This window comes from Aspergillus brunneoviolaceus, assembly GCF_003184695.1.
Source record: "Aspergillus brunneoviolaceus CBS 621.78 unplaced genomic scaffold BO95scaffold_86, whole genome shotgun sequence".
NCBI lineage: Eukaryota > Fungi > Ascomycota > Eurotiomycetes > Eurotiales > Aspergillaceae > Aspergillus > Aspergillus brunneoviolaceus.
Genome location: NW_020290816.1, coordinates 99,346 through 127,027, shown reverse-complemented (window position 1 = coordinate 127,027; position 27,682 = coordinate 99,346). Strand labels below are relative to the sequence as shown.

Here is a 27,682-nt window from a genome sequence, read left to right as displayed (position 1 = left end):
CACATCTCTCCTTCGATATCACGGTTGAAGTTGATTGTAGTCTCCTCTCAGTCTTTCCGAAGCCATTGATCGACAGGTAGGAAGGATGCATACCGTGTACGTACCTTACAGTTGAGGAAGGTGATCTGACAGGGGCCCACATAGCGCTCCACCCATGACATGCCTGTCAAAGACTCCCTTACTTTTGCCACAAAGTCAGTTCCGGCACAAATGCTTCTGCAAAAGAGTGCATGATGTAGAGACACGGCAGAAGTGGCAATAATAATCATGAGTAATGGACAGTAACTTAACCTAACTAACGGTGCTGATTCTAGGTGGAAATGACGACACCCCAAGCAAACAACGCATCCCGCGCGTTGTGACAAACAAACACGCATAACTTAGTTATCTTATCATGGGTGAAATTTGATCCATCACATTCAACACATTCAACACATCCAAACTCTCCTTTTCCATTATTTTTACCATTCACCCCCAATTCCCATTTCTCATCCTATCTTCATTCCTTCCACAGCTCATCTCATCGCATCTCACCTCACCTCACAGTGGCATCCGAAACAGCCAACATCCCGCGCAACAAGCGCTGGGCCGCGGTCTCCGCCTCCGGCAACGCCGATGTCGCCTACCACCTCTTCCTCAAGGAGAAGCCCAACCCCTACGAGTTTGTCTGCATCTGCCGGGTCCCCAGGGCGGAAGAAGACGAAGACAACGAGGAGGAGGACAGCGAGAACGAGAACGACGAGCCCACGGGCGACTGCGACACGGGCGAGAGCTGCATGTGTCGCAAGCCGGCAGCCGACCACCCCGACCACCGCTGGACCATCTCGCGCGCCGGCATGCAGCGCTTGAACACCTACCAGGACATGCTGAATCTGCGCAACCCGGATGCCTTCGACATGTACACCTTCAACGACCACGCCGGCTACGGCGCCATCGAGGTGGCCCAGAACATGCTGCTCGACTTCAAGGAGGCTGCCGGCAACTGGAAGGAGCAGTGGGCCATCTGCGAGGCGCTCGCCCTGCTGTTCAACACCGACTCGCTCGACCCCATGGTTGGGTAGGACTCACTCTCTGCTGATACAAGTGCCATGGGCGGTGCTGATCAAATGCCAGAATTGACGACGGCGACCTCTTCGGGGAGACCATGATCATCCTCGAGCTGATGTTCCTGAGCATGCTGGCCGAGCTCGAGAAACAGGGTCAGTTGGCCCACGTGCGCAACCTCGGCTGGGTCATGGGGATGGTCACGCGGGAAGCCGACGCCATGCGCTCCGACGGGTTCATCGAGGCGCCAGAGGGGATGAAGAAGAAGAAGAAGAAGAAGGCCTACGCCGGGGAGCACTTCGTGCCGTATCTGCTCGCTTACGGCGTCAAGCACAACATCACCATGTACGGGCCGTCGAACATCGCCGACATCATCGCTGAGGCTGAGGAGGAGGCCGAGGAGCAGAACGTGGAACTCCCCGCAGCCGCTCAGAATCCCTGGGGCTGGGCAACGGGCTTCAAGGCCTACGAGCGCAAGAACAAGGTCACCGCCTATGGGGCGGGCAGCCGGAGCAAGGCGGCGATCGGTGGCGACTCCCTCGATATCACCACCTACTCGCCCGCCGAGCGCAAGGCGCAGAGCTTCAACAAGAAGGATCCCTTGACCAAGGATATGATCAAGGCGCTCAAGGACGGCATGTGTCTGAGCATTGGCTGAGCAGTGTGCTTTTCTTGTCTGTTGACTCTTGAAAGATGACAGGTCAGGTCAGGTTGAGTGGCTCTTTGGATGTTCTTTTGTTTCAGGGTTGATTTTGATAGCGAATGGTCTGGTTGCCCCGGCTTTGTTTTGTGATTTCCGTCTCCAGGCCGGACCTGTGCTATATGTGTGTATCAAGCGAGAAAGGTATTTGCGATTGCTACAGTGGAACTAGCTATGCCCGATTTCGAATTGAGTCTCAATCGGATTCAACCCGAATACCACCGTAGGGAAGCGACAGCCCTCTTCTTGTGCTGGGGAAATTAATGTGGGGTGCGGAGAAACACTTGAGCTCGATGACTAATCGCCCTTCGCAAATCCCCGCAGGCGCGAAAAAGCGAGCGAGTCACATTGACTTCAATTGTCAATTTCCCAACTATAATCCCATCCCCTACCGGCAATGAACCCCTTCCACCGACCATCACAGACAGCAGCCACCTGGCGCAAGGTCGGCCTCACATCCGACTTCCCGGACGTCGACTCCGAGGATGCCAAGTCGCGGATCAAGGCCAGCTGCAAGGCATTCCATGTCCCCACCACGGCCACCACGGACGAGTGCCCGTCCGACACCCCCGTCGAGGCGGACCTGGACATGCCGGGCAACATCAACGAACAGGTCCTCGTCTTTCGGTACAAGGGCAAACTCCATGCTATTGACCATGTAAGCCTTCTTTATTCTAGATCCTATGAGTTTTGTGTAGGCCAGCAAGCATTGATGCATATATACCCCCAGCAATGCCCTCACGCCCTGTATCCACTATCCTGGGGCAGCGTCTTTGACATCGAGGACTTCGGTATCACTCTCAGCGCGGGCATCAACTGTCCCAAGCACGGGTGGTCGTTCGATCTGTTCTCGGGGCAGGCGGACCGTGGCAACTACAAGCTGAAGGTCTGGGAGGTGCAATTGCGGGATCCCCCGGCGTCGGAGGAAGGGGCCGCAGGGCCTGTCGAGCAGGAGGTCTGGGTGAGGCGAAAGCAGCGGATTGGCTAGAGTGAGTAACACGGATCGACGGTCCGAAGCTGATGGTATGTGCAGCCTCTCAAGCCACGTGCCCGTTGTGGATGGTCATACTGAGGTTCATCGATGCATATCGCGTTGCTGTCGCGGGTGATGTCTTCACACTGGATCCGTCCTTTTGTGGCGACCTTGGTTGTGATATGCAGTCAGCGTGGATACGGGGTCGTGAAAGTCCCTTGATTGTACATAGCTCTAGAAGTCACTTGGCAACAAAGATGTACATTAGTATGGGGCTGGCTGTAGAGAGACGCTCACCAAGTCGTTTCTGGAAGGCGGCAAACGGCCCCAGAGCACAACACTATTATTGGCCCAGTCGCTAAACAGCAGCCGAGAAGGAAGCCAAAAAGGAAACGTGGGGCCAAAAACATTGGACTTGGGGGGAATCGAACCCCTGACCTCTCGCATGCGAAGCGAGCGCTCTACCACTGAGCTACAAGCCCAAGTTGATGTATGGTGGCAAATAGTCATGCTCTTCGTACAGCCCATACCATCTACTAGGCAGCACTATTTCTGCATGCAAGATGCAACACTCGAGACAGCAAGTCCTTCTTGGCTGCATTGCCAATTGGCGCTTGAAGAGGGGCGGAACATGTCTTCCTCCAGTCCAGCCTTAAGGGGCGAAGCGCCAGTCTTGGCGTTTCTGACGGTCTTAATCCAATCTCGCTCCGCGGCCGCCAATTCCTCTTGCTCCCATGACCCTGGAGACCCTCAGGAGTGCTGAGGGCTGCTTCGGCACAAACCATAGAGCATTGGCACAAATCCACTTCATGCACCCCTATGGCTGATCTGTTCAGTCGGTGTCGCATAAACCGACTTTTTCCCAGCCGCCACGATCACAATGCAAGCGCCCCCAAAGCAGTTCGAGACTAGGCGTGTGGTGTTACCTATCTATTCTGGGACTCCCAACGTGTAACCTCCCCACGCGCCAATGCTGCCATTGAGGATGACTGAACCTCCTCTTTTCGTCACATCGGCTCCTGACTATTGATTGCTGTCGACGATTACCCTGTCCCTGGGCCCAATGGCAATCGGGAGGGTGGAACCACCCCCCAGCGACAACCGCAGGGCCAAGAGAAACCAGTTTGATTTCTCCTCTCGGCAGGGCTGACTTGGGCAAATGCCAATCCCTTCTGCCTAGGCTGTCCGGGCTCGTTTGAATTATAATAATAGGCGGGCTAACTGCCCTTTGCCCATCCCCTCGGCTCAGTCCCAGCTTTTTTCCTGTTGTCGGTGCTCACCCCCCCCCCCCCCCCGCATAAAACCCACCATGTCATACTACGGTCAACAACAACAGCCACCTCCACCACAGGGATAGTACGTTAGCAGAGGAGCAGCCGAGTCTACTAGGCGAATCTGTTACTAATGAGATCTTTCTAGTTACCCACCTCCCGGTGGTCAATACCCGCCTCCCCAGCAAATGCAGTATGCTCCCCCGCAAGAGCAGTCGCAGTCCAAGGACCGTGGGTGTCTCACCACCTGGTATGTGCTGACCTGGACCCGAGCGGACCTGACTTTGGCTAACGGTTCTTAGTCTTCTGACCATGTGCTGTTGTTTTCTCTGCGAGGAGGCCTGCGAGTGCTGCTTCGAGATCGTGGAATGCTTATGTTGTGGATGCTAGTCGCGGTGCTGTACTATACCTTTGTTTGAGATTGCTCCTGCTTCTGCTCGTTATGTGTTCGGCCTGGTGGATGCATCAGCCACGTCTATACTTCTCGTCTGTTTGTAGTGGTAGCTTACTAGATGAATTAGTGTCTTTTCTCGCATCGTTACCCAATGCGTCACTCACATAGCTAAGGCCTCTCATGATCGAGATCAGCGTGGTCGTCAGGCTTGATCTGGCACCTCTGCCTTTATACTCTTTCGCTTCCCACAATGTATCCCCCAGAGCCTGATCAGCATCAGAGGCATTTCTCCGGGCTGAACTATTAGGGTCAAGAGAAGAGCACGTCGAGATCTCGCTTCTTCTCGAGTTGAAACAGCCATTCTTCACCCAGGTTTCATCTGCTGGCTCGCGTCTTTCTTTCCGTTGCTCTGATTCTCGTCATAATCCTCTCACTCGAATCTTACATACAGCTTGGTTCCAGACACCTGCTCTCCCCTCTTGCTCTTCCCTCCAGCAATATTGACATCGTGATCCACCATCTCCTCTCACAAGCCTAAAGTTCCTCTCAGCGCACCACCACCTCCGTGTCGACGATTCGCCTTCCTCAACAATCACATTCTGTGGTAATCTCGCATATCAAAATGGCAGGCAAGCGGCCCCCCTCAACAACCAGCCCATCCAGAGCCCCGAAACGAGCCACCCCAGACAAACCCGCCAACGACCCCAACGACAAACTCCCCACCAGCTCTCTCCCCGTCAGTCCGATCTGCCTCCTCCCCCACCAAGCCCACATAACCCTGAACGAATTCCTCACCTGGCGCACCTCCCCCCTACCACCAGCAATCCCCGCCTTCGACGACATCTCCCCCCAACGCATCCGCGTCGGCCTAAGTCGCGACCTGCCCCCGCACCGACTCGACGTCCACTACCTGACCAGCCAAGCCTACGAGCCCGTCTACCTGGCGCCCAACACCCGGTCTAGCACCTACACCCTCCTCCAGTCCGGCGGCGAGGCCCTGCCCACAGACGACGTCGTCCTTTACCCGCCCTTCACCGACCCCCGGACCTGCCTCTTCGTCGCCCGCAACTCCCTGCGCAACTACCGGACCAAACTCACCGCCGCGGCGGACGCCTACCACGCGCGGCTGCGGGCCTGGCGCGCCCAGCGCCGACAGTGGGAGGCGGCGCTGCTGGTCGCGCTGGGGCGGCGCACGCCCGAGGAGACAGCCGCGCTGATCCGCAGCGAGGCGGCCAAGGATCGGTACCGTCCGTGGTTCGTGGGGATGGTGGCCCCCGCGGACGGCGGGTACGAGTTCACGAGCCCGGTTGCGCTGTGCGATGGGCCGGTGGTGGCGTCGGCGGTGCGCGCCCGGCTCGATCATGTCGCGCGCACGATCAGTGCGTTGACGGACCGCTTGCGCCTCCTTGCGGAGGCCGGGCGGTACTTTGTCGTCGATGAGTTCGCGGAGGAGTACGAGCTGCGTCCCGAGAATGCGGCGCTTGATCACGCGGCGTTCGCGGACTGGGCCGTGGAGCGGTCGATGCATTGGCTGTGGGCCGTGCGAGAGGGCATGGTTCCTGAGATGGAGGGGTTGGTCAGGGATTTGGGCGCTGAGAGGGAGGAGGAGGAGAAGGATTTTGATGATGAACCGTGGCGTCCCGGGAGGGCTGGGTTGTTTATAGAAACGGGCCAGGAGCAGCCGTGGGGTGAACCGGCGTATTGCTTCCAGGTGGAGGTCCAGCGCGCCGGGCGACCGATCAATGCTTTGTTCGACGAGGAGATGCGGGACTTGCTTTACTGCGTGGAGGAGTGGTATTTCACGGCGTTGGATGAGAGGGAGCGGGCGATTGTGCAGGGGATGGAGTTGCGCTTCTGGCCGATGCCGGCGGAGCTCTATCGCAATGTGGGCGAGGCTTTGGGGTTTGAGGATCCGTTTGGGGATTGATCTGGTGGGGTTATAGATCTTGGGTTCGTTTACTCACAAGCACGTCCACAAGCACGTCTGTATTCAGTGAATTTAACCAGCAAAACAAAAACAAAATTAAAAAAGAGTGGCGCTGCCCGGAATCGAACCGGGGCTGGCACGGCCACAACGTGACGTCATACCACTAGACCACAGCACCTGTTGTTGTGATATCGGCATCAACTTTGAAGTACATATTCCTAAATAATAAATGTAGTCAGCTCCCAACAGCAGTCATCAACCCCAGGACAGAAACATAATTTACCAGCACATGATTACCCTCTACCCTTCTTCGCTGTTTCTGAATTCAGTCACTGCTTCTTAAAGACTTGGGCCGGTGCACAGGAAGTGTCCACTCCCGTAGGAAAATTTACTCGTCTGTTTTGGCCAACAGTGGTCAAACCCCGGGGGGTCTATTTATATATCTGTGTTGCCGTATGGGCGTTACTTTGTAATTGTTTAGCACTCACACGCGTTCCACCCCAAGAGTAATTGAAAACAGGTAATATACAACCACTATTCGAATTTCGTATCTTACATGGCACAGCGCTACTCGCATAAATTATCGGAGGTCAACTCCGAGATGCGCCAGGTGCAGTGTGAACCCCGCGGGTCCGACCTCTCTTTTCCCCACACCAAACAGCCGTCCATTCATCTACATTCCATATCCAGTCCTCAAATCTACTGCCTCAAACACGTCTGCCGCCACAAAGCCCAACACCTGGCACTCTCTAGAATATTCTCCGTCGACCCCATCACCGCCTCAAAGTCCCCCCCCTCTTCTCCCCCCTCGCCCGGCCCGTCCACCTCCCCATTCCCCACATCCACCAAGCTCTTAACCCCGAACCGCTCCGCCGGGAAATACTGATGCACCACCTCCGGCACGACAGACAGACACACCAGCCTCCCCGCACGACACTGATGCATAACCGCGATATCGAACGCCTCATCCCCACCGCCCCCGACAAGCTCGAGCACCTTCCGCGCCCCGTCGCGGGACAGCGCGTACGCGAACGAGCACACCGGGTTATACGACCGATACACCGCCCGTCGTCGGTCGGGCAACCGCGCGATATACTCCCTCGCCCAGCCGGAGTACTGCGCGTGCGGAATGGCGGTGGGGTCGTCGAAGACCACGGTCTCGATGCTGTCCTCCCAGTACTCGCCGCAGTGGCCGAGCCAGAGGAGGTCCCAGGCCCGGCCGTAGGGCGCGTTGTCGTTGTCCTCGGTGGGTGAGACGTGGGTGAGGTTGCGGACCGCGGCGGCGATCCGCGGAGTCTGGGCGCGCAGGGCCCGGTCCCAGTCGACGTCGTCTTCGAGGATTAGGGCGGTGTCCAGACGGGATTGGTGGATGTGTTTGATGAGGTCGAGGTGCGCGAGCCAGGCTTTGCTGGCGCCTTGGGTTGGGTGCTGCGTGCTGTCGCCTAGGGCTTGGAATGCGGTGACTAGGGCGGCGGGGATGGGGGGCTGGGGTGGGAGGGCGATTTCTAGTCCGGTCAGGTTGGCGGCGGCGAGGAGGCCTCGTGTTCGCCAGGAGGGGCCGGCGGAGAGGGCGAAGATCGCTTGGAACTGGTCTGAGGTTAACACCCATTGGTCTTGTGTATCGGAGAAGAAAGGCTTACACCCAATGTCGAGTTGGCTGCGTCGCTGACTGGTGAAACATCAGACGAGGGTGAAGCCGAGTGTTCTAGCTTTCTAGAGGGCGCGATCGGGGAATATCGATACAAGGTGACTATGATCAAGAGAATGCAGCCTGCTGCGGTAAGGAAGAGACATTGTCGTGGTGCCAGAAGCATATTGAGAAGATGGAGAATATTTAATTAGCTTATCATGTCTCCTAGGAAAGAGAGATTCGAGGGTTGAGTCTTTATCAGGGCAACTGGTCGAGCTATGGGCGGCAACAGCTCATGCGAACGAAGCTTATAGGCGCGATAACGACACTGACCGGCCTTACGTCCGTCAAATTGTCGTCCAGGGCCAAGATGGCGGCGCAGCTTATCTGCATGGTTAGGGCTCGATGCAGCCAGTGATAGACGGAGCTTTAGCGCTAACCTCGTCTACCCCGGTCGAACCATCCCGTCATCACGCATCCCAAGGGTCACATCGTGTCGGCTTGGCCTGTCTGCGGTGTATCCAAAGAGTAAACATGATGGGCTCCCCGAGATGTGCGAGTCAGACTTCTCTACGGAGTACCGCTTGTGCTAATAGCCCTTAGCCCAGCACACTATGCCTGTGATTCGTTCCAATGCAACTATCCCTGGGAAGAGCTCAAAATAGCAACAGAGAAACTATGTGTTGGAATGGCGACACTTCTTACCCTACTAGCGATAGTAGCCATTGGTGAACCATCCCCCTGGGATCTCTCTAGCAATGATAAGCCCATTCTTGGGGTCAAGCGAGTTCCCCCGCCCTCACTGTCTGACTACTTTTGGATCCCTCTCTCACCCACCCTGTTACCTGGGCCGGGAGAAGCCAGCCATCAGACAACCGCAACGTCGTTCCGAGTGTACAACCACCCTATAGCAAAATGGTCAAATGCGTCTTCTATCTATGCCTATACACCTCCGTCATCGTTCATGCGAGAGCGGAGGCAGGGATCTTCTACAATCCTCCGACCGGCGGCCCCATCCACGACTACTCGGAGGACCCCGTCTACACCCTCGAACAGACTGTCCAGCTCCGATGGGCGACCAGCCTCGAATACCTGTCTCTGATGCTCTGGCAGAATGACAATTCCGACTACGAGTGGCTTCAAAGTACGCATCCTGACAGCCATGAGTCTCATATTCATTATGCAAGCCACTAACCAAACCCGCAGCCAACCTCAGCGGTGTCACCAGCTACGACTGGGTGGTCAGCACCCAAAGGAACCTGAGCGACGGCGTAGTGTTCTTCTTCCAGATCCGCGATGCGACCGATCTGGAAGACTGGGACGGGGTGTTCGCCAGCCACTACTTCAATATCTCTGCGGGTACGACCACCACGGCAGCAATCGGAACCTCAACTACAACAACGGCGGTATCGACGTCTGCCACATCCATCCCCTCTGTGGCGTTGACTGCATCAGCTGCTGTCACCGCCACATCGGCATCGGCGGAGACCACCACCCTGGCAGCGACGACTTCGGGGTCGGGTAGAGGAGCAAAGATCGGAATCGGAGTGGGGGTGGGATTGGGCTGTGCGCTGTTGCTGACGACCGGACTGGCCTGGTACTGGCTCTGGCGACGTAGGGAGGTAGCCAGGCGAGAGGCGATGGCTCCGATGGATATGAGAAGCGAGACTGTGCCATCGTATGAGTTGCCGGCTTTCTCGAAGGATCCCAAATACTCGCGTGCATCGGTACCTGCGGAGATGGAGGGCCGCGAGGAGGTCCCGTATGAGTTGCCATCATAAGAGACTCACTGCTCCTAGGGCCTGTCATAGGACAATATCGGTGATGATCGGTTAATGATAATATCTACTGGTGCATTAGTCCACCGTGACGAGAGACAAAGCCTATGTCTCTCAGTACTCGCAAGGCCGCTTGGACCCTCCGTCAGTCGTGGACGTGGGGGTTGGTGTTTCGCCACAAGCCACAAGCTTGTTGCAACCGCGCGCGCATCCAGTGAGGGACAAGCAGATCCTTGCATGAGATGCACCGTCATCATCATCTGACCTGGCCAGACAGACAGACAAACAAGCTAGAAACCTTGAATATCCTGGCCATCTGGCATATGAAGGCTAAACCCAGAGCCCCCCCGTGCAACGTGGGGGCGAGAACCAGAGGCAAGATTGAAAACGAATGACGGGGGATCGACAGCGGGGAAATCGGCCCATTTTGCCTCGGTCTTTGCCTGGCTTCACATTAGTGTCCGACTCGACCTCTGCTGCAAACCGGCAAGGGCTCCTGTCGTACCACCAGCTCATCAGGTCCGTGGGGGTGGCACCTTGTTGAATGCACTAGCATTTCCCCCGCATTTGTCGGTGTTATATGGGGTAGATCTCTCCCCTCCCCACCCTTCCCCAGATTTCTCTCTCATCCATACTTCCATCCGACATCATGGACAATGACATTAAGCCTGCTGCTCTTCACATCGAGGGCTCTGACTCTGCATCTCCCGACTTTGACCCCGTTCCTCGTCCGCGCATCCCCCTGACCGAAGAGGATGGCCAGAGGATCAAACGCAAAACCGACTGGGCCATCCTGACCATCCTGGTATGGGTGTATTTCCTGCAGATTCTGGATAAGACCGTCCTGGGGTTCGGGGCCACCTACGGTATGACCGAGGACACGCACCTCACGGGCAACCAGTACTCGCTGATCGGGTCGATCGCTCCCATCGCCCAGCTGGCCTGGCAGCCATGTTCTTCCTGGCGTGAGTACAACGACCAAGGACTGGGGGAGTAATAGCTAACCACCCTAGTCATCGTCAAGGTCCGACCCCGGATCCTCATGCCCAGTCTGTGTCTCGGCTGGGGCATCGCTCAGACCTGCATGGCCGCCTGCCACAACTTCAGCCAACTCCTCGCGGCGCGATTCTTTCTTGGACTATTCGAGGCTGGCTGTCTACCGCTGTTCTCCATTCTAGTGGCTCGATGGTATCGCCGGGCTGAGCAGCCGATCCGCGTGGCGGCCTTTTACTCCACCAACGGCTGGGCAACCATCATCGCAGCTGCGCTGTCCTACGGATTGAGTCAGATCAAGTCCGATGCCTTGAAGGGATGGCAGATGTGAGTTCTCCTCCTGTATCCAGTGCATCCAAGTAGCAATGCTAATAACCTTTTACGGACAGCATCTTCCTGTTCGTCGGCCTCCTCACCATCGTCACCAGCCCGATCATCTACTGGCGCCTCGACAACGACATCGAGACGGCCCGCTTCCTCACCGAGAGCGAGAAGGAACAAGCTGTCGAGCGACTGCGCGCCAATCAGACCGGCACGGGCACCCGGGAGTACAAGATGAGCCACCTGGTGGAAGCGGTGCTGGAGCCCAAGACCTACCTGTGGATCGGGCTGGCGCTGCTCCTCAACATCGGGGCCTCGGTGACCAACGTCTTCGGCCCGCTGATCCTGAAGGGGCTGGGGTTCGGGACAGACCATGTGACGCTGCTGAACATGCCCTTCGGCGCGGTGCAGGTGATCATCATCCTGCTGGCGAGCTACCTGGCCCAGAAGGCGAGCATGAAGGGGGTCATCCTGGCGGCGCTGGTGCTGCCTGTGGTCGCCGGGCTGGCGATGCTGTATGCGCTGCCTCGGGATAGCAGTGCCAACGGGGCGCTCATGGCGGGCTTCTACCTGCTGGCGTTCTTGTTCGGGGGCAATCCCTTGATCGTGGCGTGGATTGTCTCCAACACCGGTGGCACGACGAAGCAGAGTGTCTGCATGAGTTTGTTCAATGCTGCCACCTCGTCGGGCAACATCATCGGGCCCTTGCTTTTTGATGCCAAGGATGCTCCGACGTATCGGCCGGGGTTGAAGGCGTGCCTGGGCATCTTTGTGGCGTTGGTGGGGGTCACGCTGATGCAGTGGGCGAATCTGGTGGTGCTGAACCGCATGCAGGAGAAACGGCGCGTGAAGAATGGCAAGCCGGCCAAGCTGCAGGATCTGTCGATGCGGAGCGGCGCACAGAACGAGGGCGATGGCGCGCCAGCGACGACGGAGGAGACCGGGCAGCAGGGGCTGATGGACTTGACGGACCGCGAGAATGACGAATTCATTTATGTATACTAGCATGATCACCTTTATGATACACACTGTGCCTTTCCAGCAATCAAGACACCCCCAACAAACAATATACCGTCCCCCAAGCTCAAGAATACCCCACCGGCCTCTCAAACTTGACAAAATCAACCACCCCCGCATTAGCGAGGGACATGCCCTCCCTCCCCGTAACCCCCGGTTCCTCGCCCAGCATATTCTGCGGAAACCCCAACTCCAACGGCTTGACCCCCTCTAAAAACCGGATCTGCTCCTCGGACAACCTCACCTCCAACGCCTGGATATTATCCCTGAGATGCTCGATCTTCCGCCCGCCGACCACGGGAAACACATTCGGATGTTTGGCCAGCACATACGCCAACGCGACGGCGGTCACCGACTCGATCCCCACCTCGGCCGCCACCTTGCCCAGCGCCTCGCTCATCCGCACCTCATCCTCGCTCTGCTCCCCGCTCCCCATCATCCTGCGCAGCCCCTCCCCATTCTCCCTCCGCGCGGCCATGGCCTGGGGCGACTGGAACTTGCCCCCGCCGAGCACATCCCACGGCGCGACGGCCATCCCGAACCGGCGCGCCATGGGGATCACCTCGCGCTCCAAGTCGCGGTGCAGCACGTTCCACCGCCCCTGGTAGATGCTGAACTGCGTCTTGCCCTGCAGGCGCGCGTACGTGTTGGCCGCGCTGACCACCCAGGCCGGCGCGTTGCAGATCCCCAGGTACAGCACCTTGCCCTGCTGCACCAGCATGTGCAGGCTGTCCATCACCTCCTCGATGGAGGTGGTGCTGTCCCACCAGTGCACGTACAGGATGTCCAGGTAGCTGGTCTGCAGCTTGGCCAGCGAGTCGTGCACGCTCAGGTGCAGGCTGCGCCGGTGGTTGCCGGCGAAGTTGATCTTCGGGTAGGAGGGGTGGTAGCTGCTCTCCGTGGTGTTTTGTGGGCCGGAGGGGGAGGGGGAGGAGGAGGCGGGGGTAGGCGCAGGGTTGGGCGGCTTGTACAGCCCCGTGTACTTGGTCGCTACCACCAGGTGGTCGCGCACCCCGCGCAGGGCCATCCACTCCCCGATCCACCGCTCCGACTCCTCGTTCTGGTAGTTGTTCGCCGTGTCGATGAAGTTGCCCCCGGCCGCGAGGTAGGCGTCTAGCAGCGCGAAGCTGGCTTCTTTGGTCATTGAGCCCAGTCCGCCGGACCAGGCGGTGCCGATGGACATCGCGCCGAGTTGGAAGGGCGAGACCCGGATGCCGGCGGTCGAGGAGAGCGTGCGGTACCGGCCTAGGGCGGTGGGAGGAGGGGGCGCGGGGGCGAACATGTCCATTTTGTTTGTGTTGGTGTTTGTTTGTGATGAAAGGGTGGTGGTGTGTTGTGTGGGAGGATTGGTTGAGATATAGATGGATGGTTGTGGGGGTGGTGGTGGTGGTGAGAAGGAAGGAGGAGTTAGGGCTGGGCGATTGGGTGAGAGAGGAAAAAGAACAAGAGACAGGCTGGGGACATGCGCCTTCTTATACCCTCCCTTCTCCTGCTTAGCCCTGATCGGCGAGATTCAACGCTACCCATCGATGGATCGGCTGATTTATGCGAGAGTAGTTGAATTCGCACCTTGATCGAGGTTCATGCTCCACCTGCTGCTGCTGCTCAAGTCTAGTCTGATTATGTAGTGGGATTATTGACGAAGGACGATAGATGAACGAGCAAATCACATTGGATGCTAGCCTAAACAGATCCCAATTACCCAATACTCCAGACATTACGCTATTATACAAAACACTAAGCACTACAGCCTCAGCCAGTCCATCCTATAGGACTGTCATTTTAAGCTAGTCCATTAACCATCCCCTTGACATTCTCCCACACATTGCCCGACCGCTGGAACACCTTCTCCGCCATATACCGCATTTTTTTGCCCGTGGGACTAGCAATAAAGCCCGCGTCCACCAAGAACTGCACATTCCGGCGAACGGTAGCCTTGACATGCTGGCGCTGCGAGGGAGTCACCACACTCGCATCGGGCAGCACATCCCCGCCGCCGAGCCGGCCGTCAATCGCCTCGAAGACCTGCATCACCGGCCACAGCGGATGGCCCGTGGCGTCGCGCTGGATCGCCTGCTGCAGGGTGTCGAGGTAGGTGGCATGGTCGACGGCGCGGAGCGGGTACTGGAGCTCGTGGTGGAAGATGTCCCAGAACTCGCGCTCGGTGATGCCGTCGGTCATAAAGGTGACGGTGCGCATGGCGTCGGCGGGGCAGAAGGCCTGGTGGATGGTCTCCTCGGCGACACGGGTGCTGCTCGTGACGAACATCCAGGAGGACTCGCCGACGTCGCGGCTGTAGCAGCGCGCGTCCACCACCGCCGACGCCAGCCGCCACACGAAGTCGTCCGTGTTGGCCACGCCCTCCTCCGGCGTGCCCAGGATCAGCCCCGGCTTGACGATCGCGAACTGGCTCGCGTACCGCGCCGCGAACTGCTTCACCAGCAGCTCCGACAGGTACTTGGTCTGCGCGTACCCGTTCGCGTGCGCCACCTCCGCCGCGATCTCCCGGTCGTCCTCGTCCGGGTGCCACCGGTGACCCCCGGAGACGTAGACCAGCCGCGGCCGCGCCGGCGAGCTGACCGCCGCCTTGATCAGCTCCGCCGTCGAGTCCACGTTGGCCGCGCGCAGCACCTCCGTCCCCGCGTTCCAGTTCACCGCCGCCCCCGCGTGGATGATCGCGTGCACCAGTCCGCCCTCGTTGGGGCTCTCGCCCGTGAGCGAGGCCCATTGCTTGGCCTTCAGGCCTAGTCGTGGCTGCGCCAGGTTGCCCGCCCACACGTCCAGCTTGGTCAGGTAGTAGTCCGACCACCACTGCGCGCGCACCGCGGCGTCCTTGACGCGGATGAACGCCTCGGAGGGCGTCGCGGCGCGCACGTGCGCGATGACGCGTCCGACGTCCGGGCGATCGCACAGCTGGCGCAGGATCTGCGTGCCCAGGAAGCCCGTGACGCCGGTCACGAAGACGGTCTTCTTGACGGGGCTGCGCGTGATGATCGACTTCATGAGCGCGGTGGCTTCCTTCATGGCATCAAAAGTGGAGGCCGGGGATACGGTGGCCGGGGCGGTGCCGGCGAGCTCGGCATCGAGGAGGGCGGCCAGCGAGCGCACGGTCATCTGCCCGTCCAGGATGCGCGAGACGTCGACCTTGACGCCGTAGGTCTGCTTGATGAAGCTGGCCAGGCTGATGACCTGCACCGAGTCGATGCCCATAGAGGCGATGTTGAAGTCGTGGCCCTGGAGCGGCATGCTGCTGCTGCTGCTGCTGCTGTCGTCGCGGCTGACTAGGCTAGCGATCTTGCTGCTGATCGCCAGCGCCTTGCCCTCGTCCGGCCGCAGCGTGGACACGGTGGGCTCGTTGCGTTTCAGCCCCATCGTCGGCGCGAAGTCCGCCGGCAGCTGCGCAAGCCACGTGTCCACCGCCTTGCGGTCGATCTTCGTCGATGACGAGCTGGGGATCTTCTCAACCACGATCCAGATCACGGGCACCATGTGCGCGGGCAGCGTCTCGCTCATGGACTGGGAGAGCGCAGGCAGATCGAAGCCGGCCTCCTGGAGGGTGACCGGGGCGACCGGGGCTAGCTTGTCACCGCTGGTGGCGGTCAGCTCGAGCGCGGCGATGAGCTTGTTGGCGTAGATCCCCTTCTTGGGGTACGAGACGATCGCCTGCGAGACCGCGGCCGGCAGGCAGAGGTGGTACTCGATCTCACCGAGCTCGACGCGCTGCCCGCGGATCTTGACCTGCGTGTCCTTGCGGCCGATGAACTGCAGCGACCCGTCCGCGCTGTACTTGACGAGATCGCCCGTCTTGTACAGCCGATCGCAGCGCGACCAGGGCAGCCAGGCGGGCCGCGGAATGAACGCTGCGGCGGTCTTCTCCGCGTTCCTGAGGTAGTGGCGCGCCAGCGTGTGGCCCTCGACCAGCAGCTCGCCGATGCAGCCCACGGGGACCAGCTTGTTGTGGTCGTCGCGGTCGGTCACCCAGCAGGCGCCGCCGACGGCGGTGCCGATGTCGTTGGGCGCGGTGCCGGGCACGACGCGGCGGTTGGACGAGCTGCAGACGCAGCACTCGCTGGGGCCGTAGCCGTTGACGAGGCGGACATAGGGGGTCCAGGTGGCCACGTGAGTGGCGGTCATGGCCTCGCCGGCCAGACACAGGGTCTCCAGGGTGGGCACGGTGGCCGGGTCGATCGTGCTGACGAAGGAGGGGGTCAGCACCGCCCAGTCAACGTTCATGCGCGTCATGGCCTCGGCGATGTTGCCGCGGCGCTCGGCCTCCGAGGGCACGCACACGCAGCCGCCCTGCACCAGCGTCGACAGGATCTCCAGCACGCTCGCATCGAACGTGTACGACGCAAACTGCAGCACGCGCCGCCCCATCTGCAGCCCTTCCTTGTGGGCGAGCGCGCCCGTACAGAAGGCGCGGTGCTCCACCACCGACCCCTTGGGCGTGCCCGTGCTGCCCGAGGTGAAGATCACGTACGCGGCGTTGGACGGCGCCACGGGCGTCTGCGACATCTGGGGCATCGACGCCTGGGCCATCCCCGGCCCGACGGCGATCGCCTTCTCGACGAGCCCCGGGCACCGGCCCAGCTGCTCCTCCGAGCACAGCATCACATGCGCGTTGACCTCCCGGACGACCAGCTGCATGCGGCTGGACGGCTGCGACGCGTCCATAGGCACGAACGCGCCGCCCGCTTTCATGGTCGCCAGCATGGCGACGATCGTCCACATGGACTTCTCGAAGCACAGCGGCACAAACACCTCGGGCCCGACCCCGGCGTTCATGAGGTGGGCGGCGAGCTTCGAGGAGATGTTGTCGAGCTCGGCGTAGGTGAGGTTGCCATCCCACGCGCACACGGCCGGGGCGGTCGGATTCACCATGGTGTTCTTGGCGATGAGGTTGTGGACGCAATCCTCGGTGGCTTCGGGGATTGTGCGGTTCCACTGCAGGAGATCGCTCATGTCGCGCGGGCTGATCAGCTCCAGGTCGGCAAGGGTGCGGCCGGCGGGCTCCTGCGCCAGCTGCTGCAGGACATGCTCGAGTTGCTGCACGATGCGCTCCACCTGGCCGCGGGGCAGGACCGCGTTGTCGAAGTGGACGTGCACCAGGACCCCCTCGTCGGCGGAGAGGCTGCACTCCAGCGTGAGGGCTACGGTGCTGAAGCTCGCGCGCGGAGCGGAGAAGGGCTGGATCAGGCTGGCCTCGGGCACCGAGCTGGCCGGCTGGATGACAAGCAGAGTCTGGAAGCTACAAGCTGAGGGAGCGTTGTCGCAGGCCCGGGCAATGTTCTGCAGGCCGTAGTTCTGGTAAGGGGTCATTTCCACCGAGTGAGCATGGACTGCCTTCAGGTAGTCATTGACGGATTGCTGGGGCTCCAGGTGCGCCTTGATGGGCACCGTGGCGATGACCGGTCCGACTACGTCTTCAACACCACGCACAGATGCATTACGTCCGCTGACGGTGCAGCCGAAGACCGTGTCGGGGGAATCACAGTAGCGGGCCTGGAGGAGGGTCCAAGCCGCACGAATCAGAGTTGCGGTGGTGAAGTCAGAGGGAGCATTGCGGTGGACCTTGAGGTTGTGAATGAGCGACTCGTTGGCGAGAGGCTGATACGTAGCCGAGGGGAGGGTGGGAAACGCGATCAGATCGCCTTCAGCCAGATCGTTACGCCAGTATGTCTCCGTCGCCTCGTCCTTGTTCTTCTCTACCACGTGCTGGACGAAATCCCGGAACTGCGGACGCGCGGGGGGCACACTGCCCTGCAGAGCGTCCAGGAGGTCATTGAACAGCATCTCCAGGGAGAGCCCATCGTAGATGGCGTGGTGGATGGTCAGGACGAAATAAGTCTTATCTGTGGCAGACTCGACGATAGCGTGTCTTGTGAGAGCATCGCCCATATGCATGGGGATCGCCTCGTCAGCCTGGAGGTATTCCTCCAAGTCGCTACCGTGACCCCATTGGATGCGGTCACGACAGACCATCTGGACAGTGCCGTAGCGGTCCGTCTCCACCATCCTCGTACACAGCACGTCATTGTTCGCGACGACAATCTCCCACAGCTCCTTGAAGCGGTCGACGCTCAGGTTCGCCGGCAACTCAAGCGTGTGGCGGGCGATGTAGGATCCGGAGATCTTGGCAGAGAGAGCCATCAAACCAGTCTGCAGCGGTGTGCAAGGATACGCATCTTGGATGAGCTCTGCATCCTTGAACCCACTGGCAACCTGAATCTCCGAGCGGATGCTCTCCTCGTCGTCGCCGAGAAGCTCGAAGGGCCGTGCAGGGGGAAGCTCAGTCGAGGGGCGACCCGGAACCATCACCTTGGCCATGTCGCGCAGCACGAGATTGTCCATGATGTCGCTAACCTGGAGCTGGTAGCCCTCGGCGCGGCATCGCCGCACCAGGTTCATCGCCTCGATGGAGTCGCCACCCAGATGGAAGAAGTTGTCCTCCACACCGATCTCCTCGGGCGAGCAATGCAAGATCTCGGACCACAGTTGCTGGAGCTGCTTCTCATCCGCAGTGGAAGGCATGGTGCGTGTGGACTTTGCCGCGCCTCCAGCGAGGGCTGCCAGCTCCGACAAGGACAGACCGGTGCCGAAGGTCGTGATCATGCGTCGGTCCGTCTTACCCGAGGCTGTCAGGGGCATGTACGCGAGCGGGATGAACGCAGAGGGGATCATGTACGGCGGAAGCCTCTGTACAAGCTCGCTATTCATCTGCGAGGCGATGCACGAAATATCGGCATGGTCCGTAGGCGTAGCATGAAATGGGTGCTGGAACTCCGGCCCGAAGCCACTCTGGCTGGAGATGAAGGCGACCAGCATGGCCTTGCCCTGTGGGTGCACCATCGAGACCGCCGTCTTGACCTGGTTGTTGATGGCGCGCATGTGCGCCTCGATCTCGGTCAGCTCGACTCTCTGGCCACGGATCTTGACCTGCAAGTCCTTCCGGCCGATCAGATGAATCCTGCCGTCGTCACCATAGCGAGCGAGATCGCCTGTCTTGTAGAACTGACGGGTGATGCCTGGTTGCTGTGCCCACTTGGGATCCCTGATGTAGACTGCTTGGGTGCGCTCGGGGTCGGCCAGGTAGCCGCGCGCCAGGGTAGGGCCCTCCATAATCAACTCTCCAGCTGCTCCGATTGGGACCAGTCGGTCATGGTCGTTCGCATCGACGATCCACGAGAGGGCGCCGACAGCTCGGCCGATGCAGCTGCGCGGTGTATCCGTGACCATGGGTCCGATCATACACACCGAGCACTCGCTGGCACCGTAGATATTGATCAAGCGAGCGACGGCAGCCCAACGGTCAATAATGTCCTGGGCGACTGCTTCACCAGCCAGGATGAGGGTCTTCAAGGTAGGAGCATCCTCTGTCTTGAGAGACCGGGCGAAACTAGGGGTGAAGATTGCCCAATTTGCATCCATGGAGCGGAGGGCGGGACGGATATCGGTATGACGGTCGTGGTCAGATGGGATGCACAGACATCCACCGAAGATGAGGGTGGTGAAGATCTCGAAAGTGCTGATGATGAAGGTATAGGCACCAAACTGCAAGGCACGTGTGTCCTCGTTGATGTTCATGGCAGGACCATGGTGGAGGGCGCTCGAAGCCACAGACGCATGCTCATGGACAACGCCTTTGGGTTTGCCGGTACTTCCAGACGTGAACATGACAAAGGAGATGTCGTGAGGCCGCGATCGTGACTCGAACTCGACGTCCGAGCTCGTCTCAATGCTCTCGATCAGAGCGGCGTCTACTGTGATGACCTGCGGGGCGATACCGGCCAAGAGCGCCTGGTTGGCCTCGGAGGTTATGACCGTCGTGGCCTTTACGCTTTCGACGATCGTCTCAATACGCTGAGGTGGATGGCGGGGGTCTAGAGGCACCCAGGCAGCACCGACCTTCCACAAGGCGATCATAGTGATGATGGTCCAGCGGGACTTTTCAAAACAGACTGGAACCAGCTGGCCCCGACGCACACCGACTGACTCCAAATAGCTTGCTACACGGCATGCGGTCTGGTTGAACTGGGCGTACGTCATTTGGCCATCCCATGAGAAGATGGCTGGGTTATTGGGGTTGCGCTGTGCGGCCTCTTCAATCAACCGGTCAACGCACACGGCACTCCCCTTCGGAAGGATGCGGTTCCACGCTCCAATCTGAAGCGTGTCCAACTTACTGGGGTGGCAGAGAGTGGACACCGGCTTGAAGGGATCAGAGCAAACATTATGTAGGATATCGGCGAAGGTATTAGCGATATATTCGGCCTGGGCTTGCGAGAACGTAGGTTTGTGGTATATTAAGTCTAGGGTGGATAAAGAGGGATCGATTCGTAGAACGTAGTCAAACTAGCGAAAGATAGTTAGCAACCGAACAGAACTTTATTTCAAGGAAGAGAACACACAGTTCTGCCGCCAACAATCTCATTCTCAGAGATTTCAGCCTTGGAGGTAGAGTCCCGCAGCCAGATTGCGGTATTACACGGCTTTGGGTCGAGACTGGCGAGAACCTGCAAGGTCTCTGGAAAAGAGAGCAGCAGGTCTGCGCTGTGCAGTCCTTCTTTCAGGGTCTGCTGTGGAATTGAGAGGATTGATACGTCTGACTCCAGCCGTATCCGGCACAGAGCCGCGTCTGTCACTTGTTGCTTCGAGTTGGAGGGCTGGAGGCCGATGCCCCCGTATGTAATGTCATCGGAGCCAGAATACGAGCGCAGCATGGCAGCCCATGCTGCTTGGACGAGATCCAAGGGAGACACATCGTGCTCCTGAGAGCATGCTTGCATCAGGGATACATTGAGGTCGACGTCTAGTTTCCCTACGGGAGTCTTGGTCTGACGTTTCGAAAAAAGACCCGTGGGGAGGTGTGAAGGGGTCACGTCTGTGACCAGCTCGCTCCAACGCTGACGGAGCCGGTCAGCATCATCCAGGATGATGGACGGCATTTTGTGTTCAAAGAGGAGAGATTAGACAAAAAAAAAGAGTGACAAGAGCAAGAGCCAGGAGGAAGGGGATAAGTTTGGCTGGATAGAGGATGAGGGAGAAACAAAACGCAAGCAGCAAACGCGACGCGCAAGAAATCGAGAATGAAAATCGGAGGATAACGTGGGGAACTGAGAAGATGATCAGGAACAGGGAGAAAGGAGAGCGACGCGGCCAACAGTGTTATTATGTGTAGCAGGGTTTGGGGCTCCGTCACCTGCATCTACGACAACTCTCGTCCACGACCTGTTACAGACTCTATCATATTCCCTTTGAGGAAATCCCGTGGGAGGAGCCCGAAGCGAAGCAGCTGCGCTGGACCTGACCCAGTAAGCTGGAAAAGCAGGACCCCGAGGTGAACTCCAGTTCATCATCCTCGATCCAACCGGCAGCCTCGAGCATTAGGACTAGTCTACATGTAGAATGAAAGGCGATGGACCCTCGATCGGAAAGTGTGGGTATAGCAATCTAGTGCCGGATGTTTGACAACATGGTGATGCCGCGAAAAAGGTCGACGGGGGGTCTCCGAGTGCAAGAGCCCAGTTGGGTTGGGTTGTATCGATGCGGTGGATGTTCGATCATCCTGACGTGGGCTGTGGACCGTAGACTGTGGACCGTGGACGGTGGGGTTTGCGTGCTCTGCCATTCCGTCCTGATCAGATTCAGATGTTCCTGACCCATCCAGAGGCAATTTGTGTTGATCAGCAATGGGAATAGAGACCCAGTCAGTCGGCTCAACCCGTGTGTTTTCCGTGTGTGTATTTGTATTTGTGTTCCTCGCGTGGAGCAGCACGAACCACAACAAACAAATCGAGGTGTTTCAGCTCATAGATCGCAAGTGAAACGATGGCATGGTGGTTCCATGGGTTCTGATTGCATGCTGCCGGAAGCCGCGTGGAGTTATCCATGGATATGAGCAGGAGGGGATTTGTGAAGGTGAAGATTCAGCATTTCCGGAATCTCGCTTATCGGAGCGCGGCTGCACGGGCGATCTTGCATTCTTCGGGCTTAGCGCCGGCGGGTCGGGCGGGTTCAGCGGTAATTTCACGCGGTATTATGCGTATTGCTTCGCGTATGAAACAAGATCTCGGTATGTAATGTCTGATACTGCGTTACCATCCATCCAAGGCAATATCAACCATCCCTCGAGATCTTCTTCCCTCCACTCTGCCGAATCCACTGCAACCCACCACCATCACGCCTATTTCCAACACGGAAAATGAAGAGCTCAAGACCTACCCACTCCGGGAGTGCATCCCCGACGATCATCGGAGCACGTCCCGACGCTTCCTGATTCCTCCCACCCTGCGAGAAAAACAACCAAGACTCAAACTTTTCGCTCCCTGCATTTTGAATCTGACTTTGATCGACCATCCCAGACTCCCAGAGCTGTGGACCATTTCAGCTATTCTCCGTGCGAGGCGGGCTGAAGGAGACACTACCGCAATACGTAATGGAGTCCGAGTATCCATCGCTCGGAGCTGTTCGTACAGTGACGATTCGACGACGTAGCGGATGTGGACCAAGACAATCACGATAGAGTATTCCGATCAAACTTTTTTCTCTCTCTCTCCTGAGTCGCGGCAGAGAATACACTCTCAGGAGGTCTGACATTTACGAGCCGTGCTGACACAGCTGCTCAGGTTCGGTGAGACTGTAAGGTCGAGGAGAGGGGGAGAGGCGGGATAGCAGGGAAGTCGAGTCGGAGTGCTGAGCAGGGTATATAGCACATGGCGTTGTTCCAGACAGTTGTGAAGAAGGCCCAGTGACCTTTGTTGTTCTTTTATTGTCCCATTGTCCCAGTGTTGTGTTGTTTACCTCTGCCTAGCGCTCGAATCTTAGTATTCCTTTCGTCTTTGCTTTCCATACATACCCATATCAAAATGCCTAGCCTCACGTCCACCCCAATTCTAGATGCCACCAACATCGACCTTCTGCGTAAGAAGCTCGCTGAAGATGTCCGAGGTTAGTAGCCTCCATCCTTCTCAATCATTCCTCCCTGCAAAACTGTACCCATCTCTGACCCTTCATTCCAGTGGAGAAATACACCCCCCTAGCCCCGCCCGAACTCGTGCAATACGACATCGGCCTGAGCGCGCAGTCCCTGCTGACGGTGCTGAACAGCCGCATCGAAGCGCGCAACATCATCCGGCAGGAGTCTGACCGGCTGCTCGTGCTCGTGGGGCCGTGCAGCATCCACGACCCGGAGAACGCGCTGGAGTACGCGGCGCGCCTCCGGGATTTGGCCGCGGAGCTGCAGGAGGACCTGTGCGTGGTGATGCGGGCGTACCTGGAGAAGCCGCGCACGACGGTGGGGTGGAAGGGGCTGATCAACGACCCGGACGTCGACGACTCGTACAACATCAACAAGGGGGTCAAGGTCGCGCGGAAGCTGCTGGCCGACATCACCGACCAGGGGGTGCCCGTCGCCTGCGAGATGCTCGACACCATCTCCCCGCAGTACACGGCCGACCTCATCAGTGTCGGCGCCATCGGGGCCCGCACCACCGAGTCGCAGCTGCACCGCGAGCTGGCCTCCGGCCTGTCGTTCCCCGTCGGCTTCAAGAACGCCACCGATGGGTCCGTCGGCACCGCGGCTGACTCGCTGAAGTCGATGCGCGGGAAGCATCACTTCATGGGCACCACCAAGCAGGGCATCATCGCCATCACCAGCACCAGTGGGAATCCCGATGGGTTTGTCATCCTGCGTGGTGGGAGTCGCGGGACCAACTATGATGCCGAGAGCGTCAAGGCGACCAAGGCGATGCTGCAGAAGAAGGGTGAGCGGGAGGTCGTCATGGTGGATTGTTCCCATGGTATGTCTGATTGACTTGTCAACTCACGTCCTGTCAAATCTTGTCATAAAGCCATGACCCGGCTAATACACTCTCATAGGCAACTCCCAAAAAGACCACCGCAACCAGCCCAAGGTCTTGCGTACCATAGAGGAGCAACTCCGGCAGGGCGAGCGCGGCATCATCGGCGTGATGGTTGAGTCCAACATCAAGGAGGGCAATCAGAAGCCGGCTGCGCGTCTGGAAGGTTGTGAGAAGGGTGTCAGCATCACCGATGCTTGCATCGACTGGGAGACCACCGAGGCCTCACTGCGCTCGTTGGCTGATGCTGTGCGCGAGCGTCGGGCTCGCGTGGCGGCTGGGAAGCAGTGAACGAGTGTCTTGGCTTGGTATGTTTGGCGTATGGTGTCTTTTGTTCTTCAGTAGTAATATATAATCAAGATAGTCCGAATGGAATTATTTGCCCGCAAGTTGACCTCGTGGTAGTATTGATGTGTCCATGCTGCAGGGAAATGGATGAGCCGGGTATATATCCATGTCAAGGAAGCAGTCGCCACATGAACTTTCTATCGGTGTTAACATCATGTCTGTCTTAAACCATGCGTCCTCGAGTTGCTTCTGGCCAAACCCGTTGCCTTGAATATCTTCGTATTGTGAAAGGCTTCATATTGAAGCTCAGGAAATCCGACGAACTGAAGCTAGTACGCACACAATAATTTGCAGCTGCTTATGTCGGCCGGTCATGCTCTCTCCGAATGAGCTTCCGTATCACACCCAGATAACAACCCAGCACCAGAACTTCGTCTCTCTTATATCATCAAATTACCACCTCACACAGCCACGAAACCAGATCTCAAGCATCGCATGCGTCATAGCCCAATCTCTACGTACAGTACATGGATCCTAATGTTTACGTGGATATATCCAAGCCAGATCTACAATCACAGTGGATAGAGACGGGAAGAATGCAATCGTATGACATGCCCTATCCAACAGGGGACAACCTATCAACTACCATCCAAATCCACCGCAGCAACTCATGGCTCGGCAAGTCCTCGTCGGCAAGCCCCAATTCGTCCCCCGGTGCCCTGCTTGCCCCTCGGAGCGATCTCCAGCCACACGATAGCAAGTGGGAGGGAAGGCAGAAGGACTCAGTCCCGACCGGCTTAGGGTCCACCCTTCGCTGAACCCTCGGGAATCTGTGGTGACTCTCGGCCGGAAACTGACGATCGTCTAGCAGAGCCGGATCAGCGAGATGTTGTTGTTGACCTCGCCGTCATTGACAGGGTCCACGTCGCCATCGGAGGTCAACGGTTCGTCGTTGTCGCGCTGATCGGTTAGCTGTGAGTCGTGGACGCAGATAGGCAGCACCATAGAAGTGAGAAAAGTGGCCTCACCTTTTCTTTCTGGTCGCCGGAATATGCGTTAATGCTGTTCGATGGGCCATAGGTGGGGTTTCCTTACACACTGGCCGGGTTAGTGGGATCTTCCTGTGGTGGGGGATACGTACAAACTATGTTGAGGGGATATGCACTCAGCATTAGCCATTCCTTGTCAGTATGACTTGGGACTTACGCTCTGCTGTTTGTAAGCGCGGATCTGATTCAAGCTCTCAACATTGGTTTGAACTTACCAGCTGATGACCAGGACAGGCTTAGAGTTAGCATTTGCCAATGCCATAAGGTATGCGATTAGGGCACTCACAAGCTGCTTAATGTTAGTATATACCAATACATTGTGGGGAGAATCTTACGCTCTGCAATGTGATGAAAAAGTAAGATTGGGATAGTCAGCTGTTTGGTAGGACAAGAAAACTCACAACCTAAACATAATTAGTGGGTGGTGAGATGGCAAGGCGGAAAGTCAACTTACATTCTGTTTTCCGTATCAGTATCGATACTCTATCAGCCACTCGAATGAAAAGATTGAGAAGACTCACGTTCTGGGTACGTTAGCTTGGCATGGTTCTAGAATGGAGGGGCAAACTCACGTTCTGATGACAGGGAAAGATCCACGTCAGTGGAGGTCAACCATCATCGGGAAAGAGGATACATACCACCTGCTCGTGTCAGTCATGTCAAAGAGCAAGAACGGATTGAACTTACAGTCTACAAGCCAGCAAGTACCAAGCTCTCAGCAGCAGGATCTTAGGTCAAGTCGAGACAAGAGTACTCACGCCCTGCACAGATTAGCAACCTCAAAGATTATCGAGAGCAACCAAAGAGCATACATTCTGATCCCGAGTTAGTTTCGAAGAATTAGTACTGTAGCAACAAGGAAGACTCACATTCTAATCCAGCAATCAGTCTTACGCTGCACAGTCAACAAAGCTATACAAGATCAAGAACAACATACAACCTAAGCAACCATTTAGCATCAACATTTCCCAAACCGGTAGGTGAACTTACAGGCTTGAGACGGGCAAATCACACAACCGTCAGCACGCGCAACAGGATAATGTTACCACATCAGTGGAGCCAGATACATACATCCTGGGCGTCTTGTTAGTCCCTCCAACCCCCCGAGGCACACCGAACCATGCACCAGGGTTGACTTACCACTTCACCATTCTATGCAGTAATGATGAGCAAAGAGTTAGTTTGAGCAGACCCATCCGGGTTCCAGTTTGACGCGGCCCAGCGATCCTTACCTCTGTCAATTCTCTTCGGACAATGAGCGGGTGCGTCGGAAGCATGGGGGCAGCCATGCAGCCGACGAGGAGGGCAGCGGACCACAGTGCGAAGCGCATAATGATGGGTAATGAAGCAAGGATGATGGATAAGTGAAACCGGAAGGAAAGAGTGTATCAGTGGGAATGGAGCTCAAGAGTCAGTTGAAGTGTTCGAGTCAACAAATTAGAAAGACAGGGTGTGGAAAAAGAGGGGCAGGTGATGAGGCAAAGAGAAAGAGAAGTGGAAGAGAGAGATCGAGAGAAAGAAAGGTTAGAGGAAGGACGAAGCAGGTGGTGACGGTGACGGTAGGCGAACCGCCAGACAAGGGAAAGTAAAGCCAAGAAAGACTGACTGGGGGCAGCTTTGGTCAATTCCTCTCCTGGATACTCTAGAGTGCGAGTCAAACGAACCGGTTTGCCGGTGCTCTTTCCCGGGCTCCACCTTTTAGTCTTCCAGTACCGACGATCAGCGGATCGATCGACAGGACCCAGCGGCATAAATCAGGATCGAGATGCGGGAACACGGAAGATAATGATGCTCAGGCATTCTCCTGGAGTTCCAGCCTCGCTCCATGGCCAGTCAGGGTCCTTGACATTGGCAGTCTTTGCTGTTTACCACTTAGGGCAAGACGCGGGCAGAGCCCTGACATCACCGGCGGGGCTCCACCACAAGGTTGTTTCATCGCGAGATCTCCTATCCATGAACTAGTTACTTGTTGTGTCAAGTTGTGGACTGCGAGACTCTATACCATCCGTAACTGCGAAAATTAGATAGCAGGTTGAATAGTCCTTTGCGGTCGCGTTCAATCAACATTCAATGTCCCATCCGCAGTCCAGCCGCAAGAGATGCTATCACCCAGCCGCGAGTCAGTCGTCTCCACACTGGCCATACAGCCTATCCACCGGTTCGACGATCGATGGATCTCGGCCTCGAGGTGATCTTCCCCAGATACAGTAAGTGGGACCGATCGGATCAGGGTCAACGCAACCATGATTCCTGAATCCTGATTGAAACAGGGTTTCAGCGGAGTACGCGAAAGAGCTCTCCAAGCTTGATGACTTTAAAAGTTTACTTGACATAGAGATACCACAAGATTCAGGATGTAGCATATCAATATTAAGTTCGACCGCAGAAAGGCAGTATACGGCGGAAAACAGTGGACAAGGATCAGTACAGCATCAGGCA

General features: G+C 57.6%; 11 protein-coding genes and 2 non-coding genes across 13 annotated transcripts; 7 read left to right on the top strand and 6 right to left on the bottom strand.

Annotated features, from left to right (window-relative positions):
* Positions 1–836: 836 nt before the first annotated feature.
* BO95DRAFT_374144 (uncharacterized protein) lies at positions 837–1,702 on the top strand (the record flags this gene model as incomplete). The annotated part of the gene is made up of 2 exons (XM_025583088.1): positions 837–1,057; positions 1,114–1,702. The coding sequence occupies 2 exons, from the start codon at positions 837–839 to the stop codon at positions 1,700–1,702; spliced, it is 810 nt and encodes a 269-aa protein (XP_025437567.1).
* A 404-nt stretch (positions 1,703–2,106) lies between these two features.
* On the top strand, positions 2,107–3,098 carry BO95DRAFT_399113 (Rieske (2Fe-2S) protein). The gene is made up of 2 exons (XM_025583815.1): positions 2,107–2,402; positions 2,475–3,098. The coding sequence occupies exons 1-2, from the start codon at positions 2,142–2,144 to the stop codon at positions 2,730–2,732; spliced, it is 519 nt and encodes a 172-aa protein (XP_025437566.1). The 5' UTR covers positions 2,107–2,141; the 3' UTR covers positions 2,733–3,098.
* A 29-nt stretch (positions 3,099–3,127) lies between these two features.
* Positions 3,128–3,199, bottom strand: BO95DRAFT_t282. Its single transcript has one exon. It is a non-coding gene; the product is annotated as a tRNA-Ala (tRNA).
* Positions 3,200–3,980: 781 nt separating this feature from the next.
* On the top strand, positions 3,981–4,443 carry BO95DRAFT_278529 (uncharacterized protein). Its single transcript, XM_025581629.1, has 2 exons — positions 3,981–4,073; positions 4,137–4,443. The coding sequence occupies exons 1-2, from the start codon at positions 4,027–4,029 to the stop codon at positions 4,288–4,290; spliced, it is 201 nt and encodes a 66-aa protein (XP_025437565.1). The 5' UTR covers positions 3,981–4,026; the 3' UTR covers positions 4,291–4,443.
* Positions 4,444–5,004: 561 nt separating this feature from the next.
* Positions 5,005–6,309, top strand: BO95DRAFT_436150 (uncharacterized protein; the record flags this gene model as incomplete). The annotated part of the gene is made up of 1 exon (XM_025585215.1): positions 5,005–6,309. One exon carries the CDS (start codon positions 5,005–5,007, stop codon positions 6,307–6,309), a length of 1,305 nt encoding a protein of 434 aa, XP_025437564.1.
* Positions 6,310–6,416: 107 nt separating this feature from the next.
* Positions 6,417–6,487, bottom strand: BO95DRAFT_t281. The gene has a single exon. It is a non-coding gene; the product is annotated as a tRNA-His (tRNA).
* Positions 6,488–6,829: 342 nt separating this feature from the next.
* Positions 6,830–8,144, bottom strand: BO95DRAFT_423485 (uncharacterized protein). The gene is made up of 2 exons (XM_025584634.1): positions 7,950–8,144; positions 6,830–7,896 (listed from the first exon to the last, which is right to left on the bottom strand). Exons 1-2 carry the CDS (start codon positions 8,121–8,123, stop codon positions 7,009–7,011), a joined length of 1,062 nt encoding a protein of 353 aa, XP_025437563.1. The 5' UTR covers positions 8,124–8,144; the 3' UTR covers positions 6,830–7,008.
* Positions 8,145–8,762: 618 nt separating this feature from the next.
* On the top strand, positions 8,763–9,761 carry BO95DRAFT_518252 (uncharacterized protein). Its single transcript, XM_025591957.1, has 2 exons — positions 8,763–9,083; positions 9,146–9,761. The coding sequence occupies exons 1-2, from the start codon at positions 8,855–8,857 to the stop codon at positions 9,718–9,720; spliced, it is 804 nt and encodes a 267-aa protein (XP_025437562.1). The 5' UTR covers positions 8,763–8,854; the 3' UTR covers positions 9,721–9,761.
* A 125-nt stretch (positions 9,762–9,886) lies between these two features.
* Positions 9,887–12,036, top strand: BO95DRAFT_399108 (putative MFS transporter; the record flags this gene model as incomplete). Its single annotated transcript, XM_025583814.1, has 3 exons — positions 9,887–10,682; positions 10,731–11,037; positions 11,100–12,036. The coding sequence occupies exons 1-3, from the start codon at positions 10,367–10,369 to the stop codon at positions 12,034–12,036; spliced, it is 1,560 nt and encodes a 519-aa protein (XP_025437561.1). The 5' UTR covers positions 9,887–10,366.
* Positions 12,037–12,115: 79 nt separating this feature from the next.
* BO95DRAFT_507591 (Aldo/keto reductase) lies at positions 12,116–13,336 on the bottom strand (the record flags this gene model as incomplete). The annotated part of the gene is made up of 2 exons (XM_025591263.1): positions 12,116–12,938; positions 13,020–13,336. 2 exons carry the CDS (start codon positions 13,334–13,336, stop codon positions 12,116–12,118), a joined length of 1,140 nt encoding a protein of 379 aa, XP_025437560.1.
* A 413-nt stretch (positions 13,337–13,749) lies between these two features.
* On the bottom strand, positions 13,750–21,136 carry BO95DRAFT_507576 (amino acid adenylation). The gene is made up of 2 exons (XM_025591262.1): positions 20,457–21,136; positions 13,750–20,400 (listed from the first exon to the last, which is right to left on the bottom strand). Exons 1-2 carry the CDS (start codon positions 20,991–20,993, stop codon positions 13,831–13,833), a joined length of 7,107 nt encoding a protein of 2,368 aa, XP_025437559.1. The 5' UTR covers positions 20,994–21,136; the 3' UTR covers positions 13,750–13,830.
* Positions 21,137–22,913: 1,777 nt separating this feature from the next.
* BO95DRAFT_468221 (3-deoxy-7-phosphoheptulonate synthase) lies at positions 22,914–24,197 on the top strand (the record flags this gene model as incomplete). Its single annotated transcript, XM_025589354.1, has 3 exons — positions 22,914–22,995; positions 23,067–23,846; positions 23,926–24,197. The coding sequence occupies 3 exons, from the start codon at positions 22,914–22,916 to the stop codon at positions 24,195–24,197; spliced, it is 1,134 nt and encodes a 377-aa protein (XP_025437558.1).
* An 861-nt stretch (positions 24,198–25,058) lies between these two features.
* BO95DRAFT_468220 (uncharacterized protein) lies at positions 25,059–26,574 on the bottom strand (the record flags this gene model as incomplete). The annotated part of the gene is made up of 3 exons (XM_025589353.1): positions 25,059–25,154; positions 26,384–26,395; positions 26,476–26,574. The coding sequence occupies 3 exons, from the start codon at positions 26,572–26,574 to the stop codon at positions 25,059–25,061; spliced, it is 207 nt and encodes a 68-aa protein (XP_025437557.1).
* Positions 26,575–27,682: the final 1,108 nt, after the last annotated feature.

Coding starts and splice junctions, on each gene's coding strand:
- BO95DRAFT_399113 (XM_025583815.1), top strand. CDS start 2,142: ATGAACCCCTTCCACCGACCATCACAGACAGCAGCCACCTGGCGCAAG. Junction 2,403..2,474: donor AACTCCATGCTATTGACCAT/GTAAGCCTTCTT, acceptor ATATACCCCCAG/CAATGCCCTCACGCCCTGTA.
- BO95DRAFT_507576 (XM_025591262.1), bottom strand. CDS start 20,993: ATGCCGTCCATCATCCTGGATGATGCTGACCGGCTCCGTCAGCGTTGG. Junction 20,401..20,456: donor AGATTGTTGGCGGCAGAACT/GTGTGTTCTCTT, acceptor ATCTTTCGCTAG/TTTGACTACGTTCTACGAAT.
- BO95DRAFT_423485 (XM_025584634.1), bottom strand. CDS start 8,123: ATGCTTCTGGCACCACGACAATGTCTCTTCCTTACCGCAGCAGGCTGC. Junction 7,897..7,949: donor CAGCCAACTCGACATTGGGT/GTAAGCCTTTCT, acceptor ACCTCAGACCAG/TTCCAAGCGATCTTCGCCCT.
- BO95DRAFT_518252 (XM_025591957.1), top strand. CDS start 8,855: ATGGTCAAATGCGTCTTCTATCTATGCCTATACACCTCCGTCATCGTT. Junction 9,084..9,145: donor CGACTACGAGTGGCTTCAAA/GTACGCATCCTG, acceptor CCAAACCCGCAG/CCAACCTCAGCGGTGTCACC.
- BO95DRAFT_278529 (XM_025581629.1), top strand. CDS start 4,027: ATGTCATACTACGGTCAACAACAACAGCCACCTCCACCACAGGGATA. Junction 4,074..4,136: donor CCACCTCCACCACAGGGATA/GTACGTTAGCAG, acceptor AGATCTTTCTAG/TTACCCACCTCCCGGTGGTC.